The sequence below is a fragment of the Pimephales promelas genome, chromosome 14 (genome assembly GCF_988280905.1).
Source record: "Pimephales promelas chromosome 14, fPimPro1.hap1.1, whole genome shotgun sequence".
Lineage (NCBI taxonomy): Eukaryota > Metazoa > Chordata > Actinopteri > Cypriniformes > Leuciscidae > Pimephales > Pimephales promelas.
In genome coordinates, this window is record NC_142782.1 from 19,519,320 (window position 1) to 19,541,177 (window position 21,858).

Consider the following 21,858-nt stretch of genomic DNA (forward strand, 5'->3'; position numbering starts at 1 on the left):
TTTCTTTCAGCATCGGCCACTGTTTATTATAAAATGAAGTCATTCTTTTACAGTTTTTAAGGTGATTCACTACCACACTGAATATATCATCTTTCCAGCTAGTACTTTGTATGCTGGATATGTGGAATCTACTCATGTTGAATGAAGATTGGAAAATCTTTTTTATGTTTTTTGTGTGTTTTATAATAACCAGAAAAGACCACAAAAGCCTTTCCGTTCATCCATCCTAAATCAATGTCTCAAAGAAATGCATTCAAACGTTAATCTCTCTCCCTTCCTGCGCAGTTTGTCTCAGTTTTGTGCTCGATGTGCCCTCATTGGCCAGCCAGACTGACATGCGGTTTCATTTTCATTGACGCCACCTTTGGATCTAATGACACATGTCTGCCAAAATCAGCACATGAACAGTTTCAGTTTTGGATAAAATCCTTCTGTGTCCCCTCTTTCAAGCCGTTACTTTGACTTTAAAAACATGTTCTTGAACGTTCCTCTAAATAAATAATGGCAGGAAATAGTCGATCCCCACAATAAACAATCACAGCCACATACACACACACATACAAAAGGGAGGGATGGGATGGGAATGGAGCTCTCTTTTTCATTGTCCTATTTTTAAGATGGCAAACATTTGAGCGAGCATAATAAGTTGCTATATCTGCATTTTGAGGTGGCTTTTACGGCTGGGACAATCTGAATCTCATGATCTCCCTTGACTCCACTCGCTGTGGGTTGCTGCTGAAAGGATACGCTTTGCTGAAATCCCAATCCTGACATTTACCTTTTGTAGAGAAAAGCAAAGCAGCTTTCAGATCATTAGCTTGGGTGCGACTATGGAAATAGCTGTGGTTCAGGACATTAGAATTCACAGTGGCATATTTAAGCTGGTTTTAGAGAACTAGTAGTGCTCTGTTCAAAAACCTATGCATGCATCCTTTTGCCTACATAGGACTGTCTTCTAAGGCAGCATCCTAAATGTCATGGAACCTCATAGGCGAACCAATATTGAAACTCACAGGTACAGTAGCTCTCTGCACAAGACACTTGACTTGAAATGGATTTCAGTAGAATATGATGCTAGCATGTTGCTAAGCTAAGAGCGCAATGCTCTAAAAATACATAACACATACAATTATTGGAAAAAATAAAATCACTTTTCAAATATGCTGATACATTTTATGAATCTTTGTGAGTGTTGATTGAAAAGGTTTAAGAATTTATAAATCACCTGCTTTCTCCACCATCTTGGATTTATGTTTTTTTTTCACGGAGCTTGTCGCAATAGATTTTGGTTTTGCTTTCCACTGTAAAAAAATATTTTCAAGATTTGTTATCACAACATATTTTCTTTTGTCAAATCAACTTAAATAATTCATTTAGTTGAGATAATTTATTATTTTGAGTTTCTGATGATTAAATTAATCTCCTTCATTGTATTAACTCACTTTTTCTAGTTCAATCAACTTAAAATTTTAAGTCAACCAGGTTACTTACTTTTTATTTTTTTTACAGTGTATGAAGGATACTTGCGATTTTGATTTAGGATTTCTTAAAAATAAGGTACAGTATCTGAGGGAGAGTGCACTCATGTTGTTCCAAACCTGTATGAATTCAAAACAGCATTGGACTCCATTGACTTTCATCTGTGTTCTACAGAAGAATAAAGTCATCAGTGTTTGGAATGACATGACGGTGAGTAAATTATTTTGCTGTCACTTTAAGAGACTGATAAATTTCCTACCTTTTGTAGCCATCTGTGCGTTGGTACTATTGCCTTAATGTACGTGCCTCTAAGCAGCTCACTAAGATTTAGGACGCAGCATACGATTGGCGGCATTCACTCCGATGTCAAGCCCACTGCCACTTTAGTGAGCAGATGCAAGTTAATTTCTATTTTTTTCAGGCTTGAAAGAGGAATTGTGTATGTGTGTGTGTATGAGGGACGAGTTTGAGTGTGTATTTTTTGTCCACTTGTTTGAGCCTATAATACTAGAGGACGAAATCTCGTGGTGAGTAGTTTCCTCTTTTGAATAATAAGACAAAGATCAGTTTGAGGTAAAATCATGTCTATGAGTAATACCAAAGCCACTAGTGAGTGAGTAGCATTAACCTCTTAAATGTCACCACCCTATTTTTTTGAATAGACATGCACACTTCGAATTTAAATGGTTGTAATTTAAGAATGCTTTGGAATATAGACGTAAGATTGGTCTCATTTTAAAGAAGACATTTGGCAGATTTTTGTCAAAGTGAAATAAATTAAGAAAGTGAAACAAAAAAAAGTTTATGGAAATGTACAATGTAAAAAAAAATTTTATTCATATTTTATATAAAATATATATTTTCAAAACCTGGGCTACTCTAAAACTGCAGAAAAATCAAAGCCAAAAATCTAAACAAGTTGTGTTTAAAATTTTAGGTTGATATCTCAAAAAATTAGCTTTCTGTGAGATTTTGTTTGGGCGCAGTACCAAACTTTTTCACTAGGGCACAACCAGTCTCCATTGCTGCCCATATAGATGTGAGGGCGCCCCCAATTCCATATGTGTTTTGAGTGATATGAACCATTATTTTCACAATTTTCATACAATTTATGAAGTAGAGATCCTATTCAGCAGTAGTATGGGAAGTTTGGCAGATTTTGATATGAATTCAACCTCTAAGAAACATACAAAGAACACGCATACGCGTTATAGCTTATTGCCACATCACAAATGGTGAATTTATTATATTTTTCGTAATATTTAAAACATTTTTAGACCATTTTTTTCTAAAATAATTGAATGGATGCAATCTTCTGAACTCTTGGCATGAAAACAAACTGAGGTTTCTACCTTTTTTTCATGATTTTTCATGTTCATTGCAATTTCAAAATAAAGGTCTGAACACGTTTTACGAGTATGAAAATATTCTTGTCGAAAATTGATAAATTACGGCTCCTGTGTAATTTATTTTGAAAATCAGTCACCAAATATGGAAACTAGAGGTGATATATATAGTTTGTCAATATTACTAAAGGTCTTTTCTAAGATTTTATTGTTTTAAAAATATAATGGCAAGCGTCCCACCTGTGGGAGGTCCAAACTACAGATAATGAAATCTCATGTCTCCTCAAGTGCTATTCATATTATTCCATGCAAAGCTGTGTAAAAATGTCTGCAAGCCATTCATTCGTGTTATTTTTAGACATGCTGTCAAGAATCAACACGTTTATGAAATTTTACTCAAAATGAGCTATTCAGGATCATATTTACAGTCGGTGAGGAATAAGATCTTGTAATTTGTGACATACGTAATCTGTTTTTAGTTGTGTAAATTTTGCATAAACACGAACGAAAACAATAAGCTCTGTTTAGTTGTGCAAATGGGGCGACGACCTTCAGCCTAATATGTGCGTAACCTAAAATAATGTTTTTTGATGAACGATAGGTTTGTTCACCATTATAACCAGCAATATGCATTGAGAAAGTAAGAAGGCTCAGATCATTTGACAGATAATAAAGTTTTAAAAAATCTATCTCAAGTTCAGACAGAGAGCTGTGAGAGCAGTTAGCACGTCTGTCATCGTAAAAAGCAGCTGTCGCTTTTGTGCCGCCAACACAAGGGCAGCGTCCACTGTTAACAGTTCAACACCAATTTAGTTTTGAGCAGGCCGGGTTTTGGAGTTCACACAGACGTACTAATACAGAAATACAACATTTACCGTATGGACTGTCAGCATGCGTGAGATGGGAGTTTGCGAGTGTGTGTTTGTGTGTACTTTACGAGTTTGGCTGTGAGAGGGGGCTGATTGCAGTGTCTTGCAGACGCACAAAGGCCTGGCTGTGCTGGGAATGAACCAGGCAATCTGGGCCGTAAAACTGCTATGTGTGGTATCCAAGTTAACAATGGCAGTTTGCAGCCCGAGAGTCAAATTCTGCTCTGCCCACTCTCCTTTCCCGAAAGTCACAAAAACACACATACATAGACATGCACACACATTACAGACTTTCTCTCTTCCCTGGGGTAGCAAAAATACGTCTGTTTAACTCTTAAAGTGGCCAGTAAAGTCATGCACGCACATAAAGACACTTTTTTCTAAGACTTTACATTTTTGGAAAAAAATAAAATGGGCAGAAAAATTTATAGACTTGCATTTAAATAGGATCCCAAGCCATATTTAGGGACCAGACTTTTTTATTAAAATTTTTTTCTAGGTTGACTGTTTAGTTAGACTGTGTCCTCCTAACCAGATACGACACACCATTTTATATGTTAATGAGAGTTTTCGGATAGATAATTCCATTTAATATCCATTTGGATGGATCATTTACTTCAGATCTTGAAAATAAATGAACGGAAGCAGGGACATTCAAACTTTGCGACTCAATAAACTTGTTTAGTTCAAAGATCGAATAAGTCATTGATTATTTACAATAGTATTATTTTGAATAGTGTGGAAAGATTGTATTGTTAACTGAAATAAAGTAGTACAACTTGATAAACTAAAATTATATTTTTTAACGTACTTATTGCTATGCAGAAAAAAATAATAATAACATGCGCTTAAAAAATAAAACTGACCGTCACAGAGTGAAAACAAATGGCAAAAATAATTGAAAAATAAAAGAAGCTAAAACTAAAATAACCCTGGTTTTAACCCTTGCTATAAGTCAGATTGTAATCAGATAAATCAGATTTTTTTGCTGCCTGTCTGAACAAGACTTGAATGATATGGGCTCTTTTTAAATCTGAGTGAGTATAACCCCCTAGCAACCACTTGGCGACCACCCACAACACAACACTGCACCCTTTCTTCCAAAGATGTAAAAATGCCTGTGATAACAAAAAAAGTATAACAACTAATAACTTCTAACTTATACCATCACTTGACTTTTTTGTAATTGATATGGATCTGTTTTTCTCCTCTTATATCCCACATGTTTCTTATTACCTGTGAGAGGCTATGTCAGCCTGTCTGTGAGATCCTTCTATACCTGCCTTTGTGTTTACACACCTCAACGCACACACGGCTCATCAGTTTTAAAGAGACAGTCCTCCTGAGAGCGATGGCCACGAGAGAAGTGTGTGTGCGTGCTTGCGTGTGTGACAGCGAGAGAGAGAGAGAGAGATACGGCCCCTCCTCTGACTGCACAGGGAGTGAACACTGTTGATTACAATGAAGCTCCGCTCACAGACCTTTTACTGCCGTCTGCTCCCCCCCACGCACACCTCATCTCTCTGCCTCCTCCTTTTCTCACTCGCTCCCCTCCTTTCTCTTTCCTCCCTCTCTCAGTGAGGGAAGGTATTCAGTGCGCCTTCGGTGCGAGCTTTAATAAGGTTAAGTGCAGAGCGAGCGTGCGGAAGATCTCGAGACACAAGCACGGATCTTTAGAGGAGAACTCATCCATTTCAACTTAATAAGGGGATTTTGTCCTCAGTTTGATACTCGTGCTCCTGGACGCAGAGCTCGCCGTGTCGAGTGGTTAGTTCCCATCAAGGAACAAGTGATTTTCTCTCTCTCTCTCTCTCTCTCTCTCTCTCTCTCTCTCTCTCTCTCTACTCAACATTCTGCTGCTCTCTTCCTCTTGTTCAGTGGCTGAGGGACTCCTGCTCAGAATGGTCGCAGACTCCAGTAGTGCAAGAAGTCAGAGAAGAGGTAAAGCACTTTTTTTTAACTCTCAAAGCTCCCATTGAACACTTGTTTAAATCTGTTTTATTAGCACTTAATTAGCACTTAATTTGCATATTCAAGAGCTTTTTGTAACTTTTATAACTCTGGATCTTCTGTTGGTTCGAATCGTCTTTATCGTGTAATTGTGGATCGTATTTTCTGTTTCTCGTACCTGCAGCATCCCTCAGTGGCTAAGAGAGGAAATCACAGTGTGTTTTGTGTTGAAAAGTAAAGGATTTTACCCTGAGGCTCTTTATTTAGTGTCTCTCAGTCGTTGTTTCTATTTTTCTAGTGTTTGAATGACGTCCTTCAGCGCTGAAACTGTTGAATTGAGCTAGTATGTGCGGAGTGCATCATATTTAACTATGTCATTACCGAGATGTAGGCGAAAATGTGGCGCGGCAGGTATTTTACGATGTCTTTGTCTCTCTCACCTTCTCACTCTATCTCTGTCTCTCTCTCCCACCCTCCTCTGCCTCTTCCGCAGGTTGCAAAATGGATTCACTTCAGTGGCTCTGGTGGAAAGGGCAGCAAGCGGAAAAGATCAGGGCCCAAGGTTAACTTCAAAGAGGTAAGACCCTGCCAAGCAGGCTTTATATAGATCTCATCCCACCCGTTTGTCTTCACTGCATCTTTCCCTAATCATTCCCCACTCAGTTCAGTCATTCAGGATTAGGGAGCGTCCATAGTTTTGGTTAATCATGTCTAATGATGTCCTCCAACTTCTGCTCTTCTCAGATTGCCTGTTTGAGATTCGCTCAAGTTTGCACGTAGTTTTGTTGTGGAGCAGGGCTATCAGATTTTAGTACGCAGATGACACACTGGAAGGGCATTGAATGCTGGAGAAAGGTTCACACATACACCCATCTTATGTGTCCACCCCTTGGCCGCCCGACAACAGAAAATAGGTGGGGGGAAATCAAGGCATGACCTGAAATGGCTTGTGGCCGGTGTTTTTTTTTTATGTGCCGTATCATGTGATGGCAATGAGTCACTCCTTTGGGGTTAAGCTTCAAAATGGCTGATCTCCCGCCAAGGAAGATACCTGTTGCTCATTGAGTGTGTGAGTTTATGCGTGTGCATGAGCATGATGTTTTTGTGTACTCTTTTTCTCTCTGTGTTTATCGAAACTTCGAAGTTATGCGTACGTGTATATAGATTCCTCCTCAAGTCTTTACCCAAATTGTCAAACAGTTTGTCTCGCTGAAACTCGCGCACATGTGGAATCTGCACGGCGACTGGCTGCACACCAAACAGTGCGGTCGGGCCTCTATTAAAGTATGTTCACAAATCAGACGGCAGAATAAGCATCATAAACTCTTGCATGTGTGTGTGCTGGTGGGTGGATTGTGTGTGCTATCTAGTGGGATTAGGTTATGTCATCTTCAAGTTTCAGCACTGATGTAATGTCTGCGCCAAGATCCTGTTTTTGTCACTTCAGTGGTAGTTGTGTATGTGTGTGTGTGTGTGTGTGTGTGTGTGTTTCAGTGGCTGGAGCTAAGAGAATATTCTGAAGCACTAAAGACATTACTTTGTCTTTGTGAAAGGACATTCTTGCGCGTCACGTTTTACAGCTGCTACCATTCGTCTCGATGAAGCTGTTTACCCTCAGTAAAAGTATAACCATGCAATAGTGATGATGTCAGATGTGGTATTTTGATATGTAGTGGGATCTAAATGTCTGAGGCCACTGTTAAAAGTATGTTGCTCTTATTATGATTATTTTTATTTTTAATTAACAAATTAATAAATCATTTTAAATAATAGCAACCTTAATATAATATAGTTTCATTTCATTTTAGAATTAGGATTTTGATTTTTTTTTTATTAAAACAAGAAAGTTATGAAATAAAATAAATGATATAATGTTATACAGTATCCTTTTTTTTAGGATTTTAAATTTTTTAATTAAAACAAAGAAAAGTTATGAAATAAAATAAATGATATAATGTTATACAGTTTCCTTAATTTGTTTTAGAATTTAATTATAATAGATTTTTTTTGTTAGGATTTTTAATAATTATTACATTAAATTAATGCTATTATATTATATATTTTATGTCATAATTTTCTCTACTTAAAATCCTAATTTTAAAACTTTTTCTAGGTAAAATCCAGATTTTCTGTTTTTTTTTGGACACCACTGCATACAATGTATCTAATGTTTACCACATTCATGCGCTGTACATGGTCAAACTACAGCAAGTAAAGTATGTCCTCAATGATTTATCACATAAAATACATTTCTCATCATCATCATCCACACTGTAAAAAAAAAAAAATATTTTCATGATTTCTAATCACAACATTTTTTCTTTGGTCAAATCAACTAGATAATTTATGTAGTTCAGATAACATAATATTTTGAGATTCTGGTGATTAAATTAATCTCCTTCATTGTATTAACTCAATTTTTCCATTTCAATGAACTTAAAATTTTAAGGCAACCAGGTTACTTATATTTTTTAAGTTAAACCAACAATATTTTTTTACAGTGCAGCTCAAAGTTTGATCGTTTTTTCTGTGTGATATATTTTAAGATGTTTTACAGATGTTAGCTGTGAAACCTCCCCACGCCGCACTTCTCTGAAACAAGTAGAGGAGCTCAGTCTTTCTGGCACCTGGTGAATTGACACATTTGTTACATGTTACTTCAGAGAACAATGATAGGGGTGTATAGAGAGAGAGAGAGAGACAGACAGGCCTATGAAAAAGAAGAAAGACCAATTACAGTCCAGTTGGCTCTGTACAATGACCAGGGTGGGGACAGAGAGAGAAAGAGAGAGCGCGAGCGATTGTTTGAAGTGGTGCCATAAAAGCCAACCTGAAAGGAAACACTGGTGACCCCTCCTCTACTCATGCCCCCTTCCTCTCACCCCACCCCCTGCTCGGGTAAGGCGCTGGGAGCCCCTGGCTCTTTCCAGGTGTATTTTATATTGCACATTCATGGACTTCAAAAGCAGGCGCCCCATCCTCGGCTCACCCATAAATCAAGCTCAGGCCGGGCCCTTAAAGCGTCAGAGGGGCGAGAGTAGAGCATGTTGGCCCTACAGGCAGAGCAGCAAACGCTCCGCTCTCATAGGTAATTACATCATAGGTAATTGGCACTGTTCAAGCCCAGACACCACCCGCTAACCCCGGACTGAGATCAGGGTCACTTTAATGTGAAAGGAAAGTTTTGGGCCAGAAAAGAATGGGGTTTCGTATTGCCTCCCATTTGAGCGTGTGTATGTGTGTGTGTTTGGGGAGTTGCTGTGCTATATTAGTTACGCTTTGTGATAATGAGCTTCATTTTGCTCCATTTTCATCCAACGCCAAGCTAATGAGAGTGCCTGTCTGCACCGACTAATCACAGAGACAGAGGGACCGGCCTCTATACATTCTCATATATTATCTAGCCTCCCACATAGCTGCTAACCATTTATATAAGGTGAAATATTGACATTGAGCCACAGGCGTCCTTGTTTGAAAGTCACTACTTTAGTAGACACTTGAGTCCAAAAATACTCACATTATACTTCATTTATTGATTTCAGGGGCTGAAACTTTCGTGCCAAGTTACAAAAGCTGTGGTCAGACTAGACTTGCTCTTTTGACTTCCGTTAACACAAATGCAAATGGGGATGACTGAAAACGCAACCTTACCCAGATGGGAAGAAATATTGCTTTCACTGCTTATGAAAGTTCTGAACTCTGATTTGCAAATTCGTGTGATGAGAAAATGTGTGTCCGTTAGAGGAATTGACCTCTTGGCTGAATTCAAACACAAACTATAAAATTCTACTGTATGTGTGAATTTTGGGGGGTTTAAATGAAAATAGTTTTCATATTACAGTATATTATTTTATATTATTCGTTCTTTTCTTTTTTACGCTATTAAAGTGGTTTATGTGGTATATTTTAATGTTTATTTGTCCAAAGAAAATTTAGCATTCAAAAGTTTGGGGTCATTAAGATTTAACATTTTTTTTATATTATTTATTTATTGTGTCTTATGCTCACAAGGCTGCATTAATTTGACCAAATATACGGTTAAAACCATTAAATTGTGAATTATATAATAAAAAATAAAAAATATATAAATTAAACAAATATATTTATATTATATAAGTATACTGTATGTTAAAATCTAGTTTATTCATATGATGTCAAAGTTGAATTTTCAGCATCATTACTCCAGTCTTCAGTGTCACATGATCCTCCAGAAATCATTCTAAAATCCTGATTTGGTGCTCAAGAAACATTTCTTACCAAAGTTGGAAACAGTTGTCCGGCTAAACATTTTTGTGGAAACCCTTATACATGTTCAGTGTATGTGTTCCTTGGAATTGAACCAATGACAGTGGTGTTGAAAGTGGTGTTCCTATTACAGAAACAGTCCTTCTCAGGTACCATGTGATTAAGTCTCTCAAAAGTTGCACAGGTGCTGCATTCATAGTCCAAACCAGTCCAGTTTTATTGTTTTTTTTTTTTGGCCCTATTGATACTTCTATTAATAGGGATAGTAAAGAAAGGATAGAAAGATATGAGGAAGCGATAGGTAAAGGAAATTCGAGCCAGACTCCAGCTTGCATCAACCACTGCACCTCAATACCCCATCATATGAGCTGAGCCGTGGCGGTTTAGGCCGTATTGTTGGTTTAGGGAACAGGTAATGTTACAGCTATCGTACTATATGATGTTCCTCATTGCTCTAAGGTTTAGCTATTGTGAAATCTCTCTTTGCATATACAGTGTCAAGGAAAGGAATGCTGGGTTGTCTGAAATTAAGGTCACATTCATGAGTAACATAATCCTTCCCTTAGACCGCAGCGCCTGAAACCATAGTGACATGCAGATACACCAAACTCCTAATCTTTATTCTTCACGGTCATTTCTTCAATTCCTTTTTCGGCATTTGTTTTATACAGTCGTGTGCTCCTTTGAACGTTCGCTGGAATGTAGATGAAAGCGGTTACTTGCAGGACGGTGTTTTTGAGCCTAATCCAAGTTCCTGTTGTGTGTTGACGTGACCGTTACTCTCCATTGCCAAATGGATGTTCCTGTGGCCTGTTCGATATTCTTGCGGTAATGTGCGCCACTCAAGTTTATGTTCACAGGCCTCTGACAGCATAAACCCATTTTCCTTTTTACTACCGTGCACTGAGATGTCCAACAGAGCTCTTGATTGCCGTGACCTGTTTCCTTTCTGTTCCTCAGAATCTCAAACTCACTCTTTTCCTGAAGTTTTTTTTTTTCGTGCGCCACATCCTGAACCCAAAGCTGATTTTTGGATTTGGAGGAAGAAGTAAAGGAAGTAGGCCCCTCAATCCAAATCCTCTCCAAAGACCTGAGAGCACAAAATGACAGACTATAGGTCTAATGTGTGTGTGTGTGTGTGTGTGTCTGTGTGTGATAGAGAGGGGGATGTCTGCATTTAGTGAATATTTTGGCATCAGACAATTCAATCCAAAAATGTGCGGTTATGTGCGACTGCCAGGGCTGGAATCTCATTCACACTGTTATTTGAGACAAGCTCAGTTTGGCGAGATCCATGAAAAACAACTAACAGAAAAATATTCATAAACAAAAGCAAAACAAGCCTGACCTTTTCACTCTCAGCCCCTCCTTTGCCAGAAATGAAGGGAAGAGGTGGGGAGGTCTCGTCCATTACTTCTGACTCATTCCTCACATGAGCTAACTGCACGTCAGGGAAAATGCAGGAATATAAAAGGGCTACTATGGATATTGACAGGATAGTGCCTCACATACACGCGCAGTCAAACGCATTATACACCATAAAGCTTCAAGATTAAGAAAACAATCATATTGTTGAGGAAAAATTTAAATTACATATTTAAATGGGTTTGTAAAGAACAAACAAAAACACATTTCTTAGATTTTTTTTCCTGCAAAATAAATGAATAAATTAAATTAAATTTAAATTAAATTTTTTTTTTAACATTTTTAAAAAATGTGTTGGATAAAATAATTTTTTTCTTATCTCATTGATAACAAATAAATATATGCCAAATACCAGAAACAAACAATTATCCATTGTGTAAAAGTACCTTTTATTCAAGAAATATTCTCTGATAACATGTGATTTGTAAAGGGGGGAGAAAAGTAATCATAATTTTTTTTTTATTAAAGAATAATAAAATGTGTACAAAATATAATCCATAAATATTCTCTAAAAACATTTTCTAAATCAGTATTTTTCTTTTTCAGTAAAACTGAAAAAAAAAATTGAGAAATTAAAATAGAGCTAATATATCTTGAATTAAATTAATATTTAATTGATTTAAACAGTAAATAAAAGTACATTCTGGTTGATTTATACAAGAAAAAAAATGTTTTTCAGCGAAGTAAGGAAAAAAATAATAAAAACACATTTGCTTAGCTAGGAAATTTAAATTCTTATATATGGATTTGTGTATTTTTACTGGAAAACCTGACAAAAATATTGAGATTTTTCTCTTATTTTGGAGTGTGTGTGGACATACTGTTGGTGAAAAGAGAGAGAGATGTCACATGTGTCTCTTGTCTGCATGTGTGGGAATGATCCAGGGTCCATGTCCAATTGCGGAGGAGCAAGTGAAGGGCAGAGGCTGTGGAGAGGAACAAATGCTAGAGAGAATAAACCATGAAGTCATGTGCTTTTTATTACACTCGCGCACACACACACTATATTTCACATTCCTCACATCAGAGGGGTTTAGACAACATGCAATCATTTGACCAGAAAAGTTATTTTAAGTTTGCATGTAAACTTCAAAGTCAGATGCAGATCAGCTCAAAGCTGTAACCAGTATTGCCAACTGAATGACTGCGTTATGAGAATGTGCTGGTGTGTTTGAAGTGTGCATGCCCTGGTTTGATACATGTTAAATTGAATTTGTTTAAAGAAAACTTAACATTGATGAAATGTCATATTGAAATATTGAAAATGTAGTAAGAGCTTTTTAAAAGCAGATGGTATATTTGCAACATCTACCTGGTGACAACCATTGGCGTAAAGACCAACTGGCTGTGCTCGTTCATTTTTCCTGTTAATGAGGCTGTATGCCTGGTATGCGTGTGTATTATCGTTTTTATTGTGAATTGCATGGCTGAGAATTTTTCCACAGCCTGCTTTGTACTATATGAGGATGCAATAAGCCATGTTCTCAAAAGAGCTCTTGAGTCCAACTTCCTATGCAAGCCCATCATAATCAGCAAACCTCATATAGTCGATGGCTTTTATTTGATACGGTAATTGGGCGCGCTCGCTCGCTAGAGAACAGAGCTAGAGAGGGTTGTAATGTAGACCCAGGGTCTTTAAAAGCCAGAGCATTATATGAACAGTATGTATATAAAAGGCTCTGCCACTCCTGGTGCATGAAAGCAGAACTCTGCGGTCTCTCCGTTTTTCCCTCCATCCAGCATAGAAGCACTTTAACATGTGTCTGGAGACGTCTGGGTCTTAATGTGGTGTTCAGCATACGCTTAAAGGGATAGTTCACCCTTTCTTTCCAGTGTGTTTTGGATCCCACTGACAAAAAAATTCTTTAAAATATTTTCTTTTGTGGAACAACATTTTTTTAAGCATATTTAATGAACTATTTTGCCCCAATGACGGCTGTTGGTGATGATGATGATAGTTTTGGCCTGTGCTGGGATTTTTGAGTCAGGTGGAGAGTTTGGCTACTGCTACAACCATACAATAAGTTTGTTTCGACAATTTCTTTAATGCAAGAGAGACAAATATCATTGTAGAATTTGATTCAGATCATTAAGTTTTCAATCAGCAAACAGTCTGACTTTGCCATCGAAGTTTTCTCTGAGGAATAGGGCTCAAAGCTTTTAACGTGAGTGGTTTCCTCACCGAAAAAATAGCTAGCAACATCTCTAGTGTCATTAAATACCATCTGTGTTTGTCTTTCCAGCACACATGGAAAAGGCATCAGTTAGGAAATACACAGACACACATCGCTTTAACTGATTACATATGGTCGCCCCTCACTATTTCCATAACCGTGACATTCAAGCTCCAATTGGATTTATGACAAATACCAATTTGCGGATAAGTTCGGTTTCTTAAATGAGAGGTAGCGTTTAGTGCTCGAACGAGCCCCGTGTTAAACGACTCCATGCATGTTTTGCATCATGTTCCATAGGCCTCATTTGGTGGGAAATGAAATCAACGGTCCCAAATAAAAAGTGACTCCGGTATCACTTCATCTCGTTTCTCGCTGGTCGTAAGTGCCGCTCTCCAACATCTGTCGGGTGGAGGCAAAGCAGCGTTTCAGTAATGAGCGAGGGAGACGGCGGGTCTCACGGACCACTATGGTTCTATTAGCCTCATTGAGTTCTCCCTCCCCTCCCACACTTCCACTCTCTGAAGGTCTACAGAGCAGACTTGTAAAGCCCACAGCATACACGGCAGACTCTTTAATGCGCGGGCTTAATGCTGTTGGGCTCACAGGCGTGGAGATTATCGAGGGAGACGCATATGAATCCAATAACTGCACTTTTGTCGTTAGGATCAGTTTGGGCCGTTTTAGCCGAAGTGCTTCTGTCAAAGGAGAAACTCATAATAAGACTTTAGCCTATGAATCTACTTCTGAACTACTAAACTCAATTTAGTAAATCTGCTTTATTAATGACTCTGCGGCTTTAACCTAATGACATACTGTAGATGCTAGTGTCAAATTCACATGAAATCTATCACTGTAAAAAATATTGTTGATTTAACTTAAAAAATGAAGTGCCTTTAAAATGTTAAGTTCATTGAAATGAAAAAAAAAATGAGTTAATACAATGAAGGAAATTGATTTAATCATCAGAAACTCAAAATATTATGTTATATGAACCACATAAATTATTTAAGTTGATTTGACAAAAGAAAAAAATGTGATTACAAATAATGAAAATATTTTTTTAGATCTAATAACTAGTTGGCAAATTGCTAAGAAGCATTATTGTCCTATTTAATTACAGAATGTTGCCGCTGGAGATATGTCTTCCTGCAATTATATATATATATATATATATATATGTATATATATGTATATACATACATATTTATTTTTTATATTATATATGTATATACATACATATTTATTTTTTTATATTATATATATATATACATACATATTTATTGTATGTATATATATATATATAATTACATTTTACAATAACTTTTTTCTATTGTAATATATTTAAAAGTTTTATTTATTCCTGCGTGGGAAAGCTGAATTTTCACATCATTACTCCAGTCTTTGGTGTCACATGATCCTTCAAAAATCATAATAGCTGATTTGCTGCTCAAGAAACATTTACTTGAAAACAGAAAATCTATGGTACATTTTCCCGGCATTATTTGATGAATAGAAGATTAAAAAGGAGGATGAGATATTATTATAGGAAATTTGATCATTTGATTTCAGTGTAAAAGTCTATACTGTCACTTTTGATCAGTTTAATGCATCCTTTCTGAATAAAACTATTACTTTTAAGATAAAAACAACAACTTTGAATGGTATTGTATGTAAAACTAAATATTGTATTAAATATTGCTAATATGTTTCATCCTTTAGACGAGGCACAAAACACTGTTATTAATCCTCATTATGCTGACTTCCCCTCATAGTCTTAAATCTGAAGTACATAATCTCTTTTCAGCAAAGAAAAACACCTGTTTTCCTCAGAATTCCCACACCACCAAAAGTTTGTACCAAACATTAAAAATAAACAGAAAATCCCCCAAACACACACACACACACACCCCAACAAATCTAAATGCCATTGGACTGAAGCCATTGTGAAATGGTTTCAGTGAATTTCATGTTTGCTGGCAGTGGGCCAGGAAAATGAGTCCTTATCAGATCCATTTGATGGCACTATATTTGGGTCTTGAATTGAAAGGGGTCAGAGAGTGAGCGGTAATGGTACAGACAGGAATAGCGGGCAGAAATAGATGCCCGCCTGACTGGCACAATCAGTGGACTCTGTGTTGGAAGGCTTGCTGTAATCAGCGCTGGTAGGGCACAAAGGAAGGATGACAATAGCACATTAAAACGCACTTACCATCGCACTACAGCCTTCTGTTGTGTTTGCTTCATCCTCTGTGGGGTTCTGCTCTGCAATATGACACTCAAATTAAAAGATGGCCATATGTTCACACAGATTTTTATGGATATATTTGCGTCCAAATTAATTTGTTGCATGTGGGTGGGTGGCATTTGTTGCTTCTCATACTAGTAAGCATTCCCTCCACAAGCTACTGTTCATTTACAGTACATACCTTTGCGTTGTCGTTCTAATCTCTGCAGCCTATTATAAACCTGACACCCTAGATTGAGACCAGAAATTGAAAGCTAAAAGAATCTACAGCATGTACAGTGGGAGTAGTGATTTTGACCTCTCGTTTGTGATGCAAAGTGTATTAGGAGATTTAGTTGGTTTTAAGAAGTTTCCAAATGTGAGAAACATAGAAAGCTCCAAGAGTGACCTTTAGTAAGTGTCAAATCTCCGACTATTCCGGACCAAAAGCAAATATGTGTCAGTGTTGATGAGTCACGTGACCTTGACCTTTTAATTTTGTTTATTTGGTAAATTTACAATTGGGAAATAATGTCTGAAGATCAATTGTGGCCTATCTGTGCGGTTGTTTTTCTCTGATTGATTTGTGCAATGCAATACTGAGCGTAATCTAAAGCTGAATCGAAGCGTTAAAGCAGGTGGAGATGTTTAGAGCAGGTCTGTTTGCAGCCGCCTGGTGTGACACTCTGCCACGTATTAGTCTCCATGTGTAAGGATGACTCATCCCGTGCTGCTTGTCAGGAGTATTTAATCTTCTTAAAGGGCCATTGCCACAGTCCTCTGATGCTGGATGAAACAGTACATCTGTAGTCAGTTTTCATGTTTTTGAAACCTTTTATAATTATTTTAAAAAATCGTTTTACTTTTCACAGTGCGCATCTCTGTGCATGAGAGCTCTAGTCAGAGGAATCTCAGTGCCATGGTGTTTGCATGCATTCACACCATCAGTATCGGGAAAGCTTCTTCGAAGGCTCCCGCATTCTTGCAAAAAGTAGTTATGCTATTATACTTACGGACAGAAATGGTCTGTTTACGTTGAAGCTATACAACACACTTTCATGTCAAGAAAAGATTTGAACTAGGGATTGCACAGACTAGTCGACTTTAATGTTCTGCAATGGCGCTTTAAGCTTGACATTGACTAGTCGCTGATCATGGTCTATAGAGGGCGCAACAGGATAAGAAATCTTTGAAGTCCACTCTTTTACGCTCCATTTCCAACAGTTAAAATGACCATATGACCACCAAATCGGCCACATTATCGGTATCGGCCGATATATGATCATTTTTAATGTTATCGTTATCGACCCAACAAGAACATTTAGCCGATATCTAAAAGCCAATAAATAATGTCCTTCACTGTTCAACATGATGCTTTTAAATTGCTTGAAATACAATTGAAATCACTTTAAAAAAGGAAAATCAGAGATACATAAAAAACAGTAATATGTCTTAAATGACGTAATACATAATGCACTTAAACTATGCACTATGTACTTTACCATTTAGTGTGTGAATTATAGATGACTAGTGTGTCATCCAGCATTGGAGTCTCATAGCCCCTCCCCCTCCACTAGATATAATTAAAGCTGTGACCATTAAGTGCTTTAAGTGTCCAACATTCCTCACCTTGTTTTTTTTAATTTAAATTAGTGTATCATTTTGGTATTTGAAGTGCATTTCCTGATGGAATTTTCAATGTAAATGCACTAAATACACTGTATTTATGGCATAGAGTTGTGGATAAGTATGCGAATTGGGATTTTGTAGTATTTTGTGTATAAAAAAGTAGCTTGTTACTGTTTTTAAAACTTCTGGTCTGCTATCATGCTACTAGTTAGTGGCATTGCTGATTTAGATAAGTGACTCCCTGACATTGCTCACCTCCTCACCCCTTTTCATGTTTGTTTGTGCCCAAAGCTCCAGTGATACGTGAAAGGAACGTCGAATATTGAGAAAGATATCTGGGCTTAGTCTCTCTGCGGACCCCCGTGAGCTCCGAGGTCTAATCTGAAGGCTAGCATGGGGCTGTAAGCTGGCTTCAGCATCGGCAGCCAGTCCTCACCAGACCTGCAGACACGCAAACATTTCATTTTCATAACACTTCCTGCCAGGGTCTCGCCAGGTGGCAGCTACTGTGCCAGCACACGGGGAGATGAACCCGAGCAGGCTTTTAGCAGAAACCGATGCTATCTCACTAACATTTTCATTTATTTGTGATATTTGTTTTCTTCTCTCGTCTCACAAATCCGCTCGGACTCATATGGAGGAAATTCAGTTGACATGGGGAAACGTCTGCCTGTGTATGTGCATTATGTATGCTGACTGTATCATCTGATAAAAATGGTAAATGACCAAATATGGTATGCCAGCTGTTTATATTTAGTTATATTGATGTTGTTTATCTGTAAAACTCATATTCTCCATCTTCCTCTTGTTTTTTTTAGCCTATACATTTCCTGCTAAAAGACAGATGACGAAACATATGTTCCCTTTTTATGCTTAATTTTGTACATACAGAACCATACGTCACAAAACGTACATAAGCACCCTAAATGGCTTTTAAGCCCTTGGCGAGCTTATATGATGGCATATTCCAGGAGTCTGAGGAGTCTAATCAGATTTCTCATTTTGATTAAATTGTAACTCAATATGAACAAGTAGCTTATGTGAAGTGAGTCTGTGGAACAGGTGACCTATGAGATGGTAGCTGGCAAAAAAAAGAAAACAGGATCCTCAAATGGCACGAGCAGTCATATTTAGGGGTCACTCAGAGGTAACCCTGCGAAGACATCTGGACGACAAATCCTGAAAATTCCTTCGGTCTAGACCACAACATGCATGCCAGTTGAGGCGTTACTTTTCAAAGCCATCTTCTGGCTTGGATTGTGGTGTCTGGAGCTGTTTGTAGACAAACACAAAGGTCTCTTCATGCTTTGATGCCCTCTCAAACAGGTATCATCAAAGTGTCTTTCAACAGGTGCTTTTATTAACAATAGATATTTTGCTTTGATCTTCCCTGTTGCGTCTCCCGTTGTTTACCAATCAGTCACCATATAGCAGACGCTGTGGTGTCTGTGTGTGTTCACCGAGCACCTGCGATGATACAGGCCTGTTTCTCTATGCTTTGAACACGTGCCCCCTTCCTCGCACTGACCCCCCTTTTCTTCTCAGCGTTTCACCCACAGCTGTTTGTTTTTGTCACCTAATTTGCAGATATTATGCACACAAGTAGACCTTTTGTTCGCGTCGTCAAAGCTGTCCTTTATGTGGCTGTGCTATGGAGTGGGTTGAGGACGTTTCCCTGTTTTCCTCATTTTTCTCCGTCTTTCACCCTGTAAAACATCTTACTGTATGTCTGATGGCCTGATGTGGTAATTTCTAAATTAAATATTTAGTATAATATATTTAATAATATATTATTCAAGTCTCAATTATTTATGATGACTTAATCAACTTTTTTTATAGTAGGTTACACTAACAAAATAGTTATTGGCTAGAAATAGTGCTATGTTTCAACATATATCCAGGTTTAAACAGATAGCCCCGCCCCAAAGTCTAATCATTGGTTGAGCTAATGTCCATGTGTCAGGATGGATGAGATTAAACACCTTTAAGGTAACAAATACACAATTTTTTAAAGGTATTTTTTAATCTATAGGTTATTTTATTTTAAAGTTGATTTATAAAAATTCTATTGTTTGATGTGAATTCATGTTCATTTGTACTTAATGTTATTTTAGTATTATTTATATACGGTTGTATTGTTTATTAAGATTTTGAATTGGCTCTTATTTTTGTTTTTAGTTTTCATTTTAATTTTAGTTTAGGTTTTAGTTATTTTCTTATGCGCTTTTGTCATTTTATAAGTTGCATTAGTTTATCAGTTTTAGATTTAGTAATTTTAGTACTTCAACTTATTTCAGTTAGCTGCCGAGGCATAATTTCTGATTTCTTTACGTTTCATCTAATATTTCAACGCTATCTCACGACCAATTCGTACGAGTGATTAAAAAGTGTCTTAATTCATATGACCTCACTCGTACGAATTCGTACGGTTTGTCTAAACCCACATGATGGGTAGGTTTAGGGGCGGGGTCAAGGGTAGGTCATTCGTACGAATTCATACGAATTGACCAATTCGTAAAATATGTACGACTTAGCAAAAATCGTACTAATTCGTACGAGCGAGGTCTTACAAATTGTTACGAATTAGCCATCTCGTAAAATTTGTACGCATTCTTGTGAGATCGGATTAAAATATTATAATTTATTATAATATTAATAATATATTCGTATATATTCGTAAGAAATGCAGTAAAAGTATTATTCATTGTTAGTTCATGATATCTAAAAGGTTTATTAATTTAAACGAATCGAACCTTACTGTAGGCTAATTGATTTCATTGATTAAACCTTTGGGTTTAGTGTGCACTAATTTGTGGTTAATAACTAAGGTTATTAAGGTTATTAATAGGTAAGGATGCACAACTAGTGACGCGATTTGTTTTGGGTGACAGAATCACTAACAGATCCCAGAAACAACTGTATAACAATACCCATCAAGAGCTTCTGGATTATCTCTGTATTCTCTGGGCAAGGTCAACGTAGCCTTTCTTGTTAGGACAGCTGTAGTCAAACATAATAGACCTTTCAAGTGCATGGTATCTAGAGGCAGTACATCCATGGCTTGTTTGTTTTCTCAGCTGTTGGACACGAGAGGGAGGGTGGACTCGTGGTTACACTGTGCCAACATACATTGAGCTCTATAGGTCCATAGGGATGGAGGTGTTACTGTAAAGGGGCACAAAAGGAGGGATTTTATAAGCTGGTGAAAGATGTGAAGGGTCAATAGATGTGAATTGTGATATGTGAAAGCAATTCCGGTTGGTGCTATTATTGGTGTAGAAATTACGCACTTTATCTTTAGATGATGTTGCATTGTAGGAAACTTAGTTTGACATATTACAAAGAGGCTTTTTACTACATCTACCCTATAACATAACAAAAGCTCGAACAACACTGTTGCACTGTAGTGTTAGCTTGGATTGCTATAAATCAATTTTGTTGCTTTGGAGGACACTTACTGTAGTTTGACCTATTACAGAGAAGGTTTGGAAATTCACGGCCTTTCACATTATCTTTATGCATACTTTTTCCATCTCCGTGACAGATTCCTCTATATTAACCCTCATGTCAAGACCGAAACGGACGCACTGTATCTATTCCACTAAGTGACGTCTCGTCGACTTGCTGTCTGGTGCAGTCTGCTTTGGTAATGCATGGGTATAATCTCCTGTCTTATGAGGAACCAGCTCTCAGAATCTGAGTCATACAGTCAGTCTATCTCTTTCAGCTGCCTGTTGAACAAGGGCAGGTGGATTTCTAAAAAGGGCGTTTATTGATTTAATATTTTTAACCCAACATCCTTTAATGCTGTTAGAACTGTGATGTAGTGATTACCAAATACACTCTACACACTTTGGAGCTATGTTGCTAAAAAAATTTGAGTTTTTTTTTGTGGAAAAAAACAAAAAAAAAATTCCACTAAATCTTTGCAATAAAAAAGGCAGATCACCGTTTCCTGTATTTCTTTTTCCCTATATTTGTCTTTTTCTCCAGTACCAAAACAGTACTATAGTGTAGAGTAGTGTAGAGACTACTATATTATAAAAAAAGATTGTGTCCCCAAAATATATTTGGATACTTGTAGACAGGGATGAATGAATACTCTAAATAAAATATTTGCATTAAATAACAAAATTTATAGTGTAGAAAAAGTATTGAATGCATTTTATATATATATATATATATATATATATAATGTGTTCAATACACATTTTTTTCTATATATTTTGTATCTATATTATATTGTTTTGCAACTACATTGATAATATATATATATATATATATATTTCATAGATAGATATGACATAATAAATATAAATGCTTAGAAAGTGTTTATATACTGTATATATATATATATATATAAACACTTTCTAAGCATTTATATTTATTATGTCATATCTATCTACGAGAAAAAACACATCTGGAATATATTTAGTATCTGATGTAAAAGCACAAAATATATACACATTTGGTAACACTTTACAATAAGGTTCATTAATTAACATTAGTTAACT

The 21,858-nt window shown here is 36.9% G+C and overlaps 1 protein-coding gene across 3 annotated transcripts in view; it reads left to right on the forward strand.

Moving 5' to 3' along the window:
* The window catches only part of aopep (aminopeptidase O (putative)), an 88,701-nt gene that overhangs the window by 35,782 nt on the left and 31,061 nt on the right, over positions 1 to 21,858 (forward strand). For all 3 annotated transcript variants that reach the window (XM_039679925.2, XM_039679934.2, XM_039679943.2), the window contains 2 exons: positions 5,573 to 5,635; positions 6,138 to 6,221. In XM_039679925.2, the coding sequence (XP_039535859.2) occupies positions 5,573 to 5,635; positions 6,138 to 6,221 (147 nt within the window). The remainder of the gene's footprint in view (positions 1 to 5,572; positions 5,636 to 6,137; positions 6,222 to 21,858) is intronic.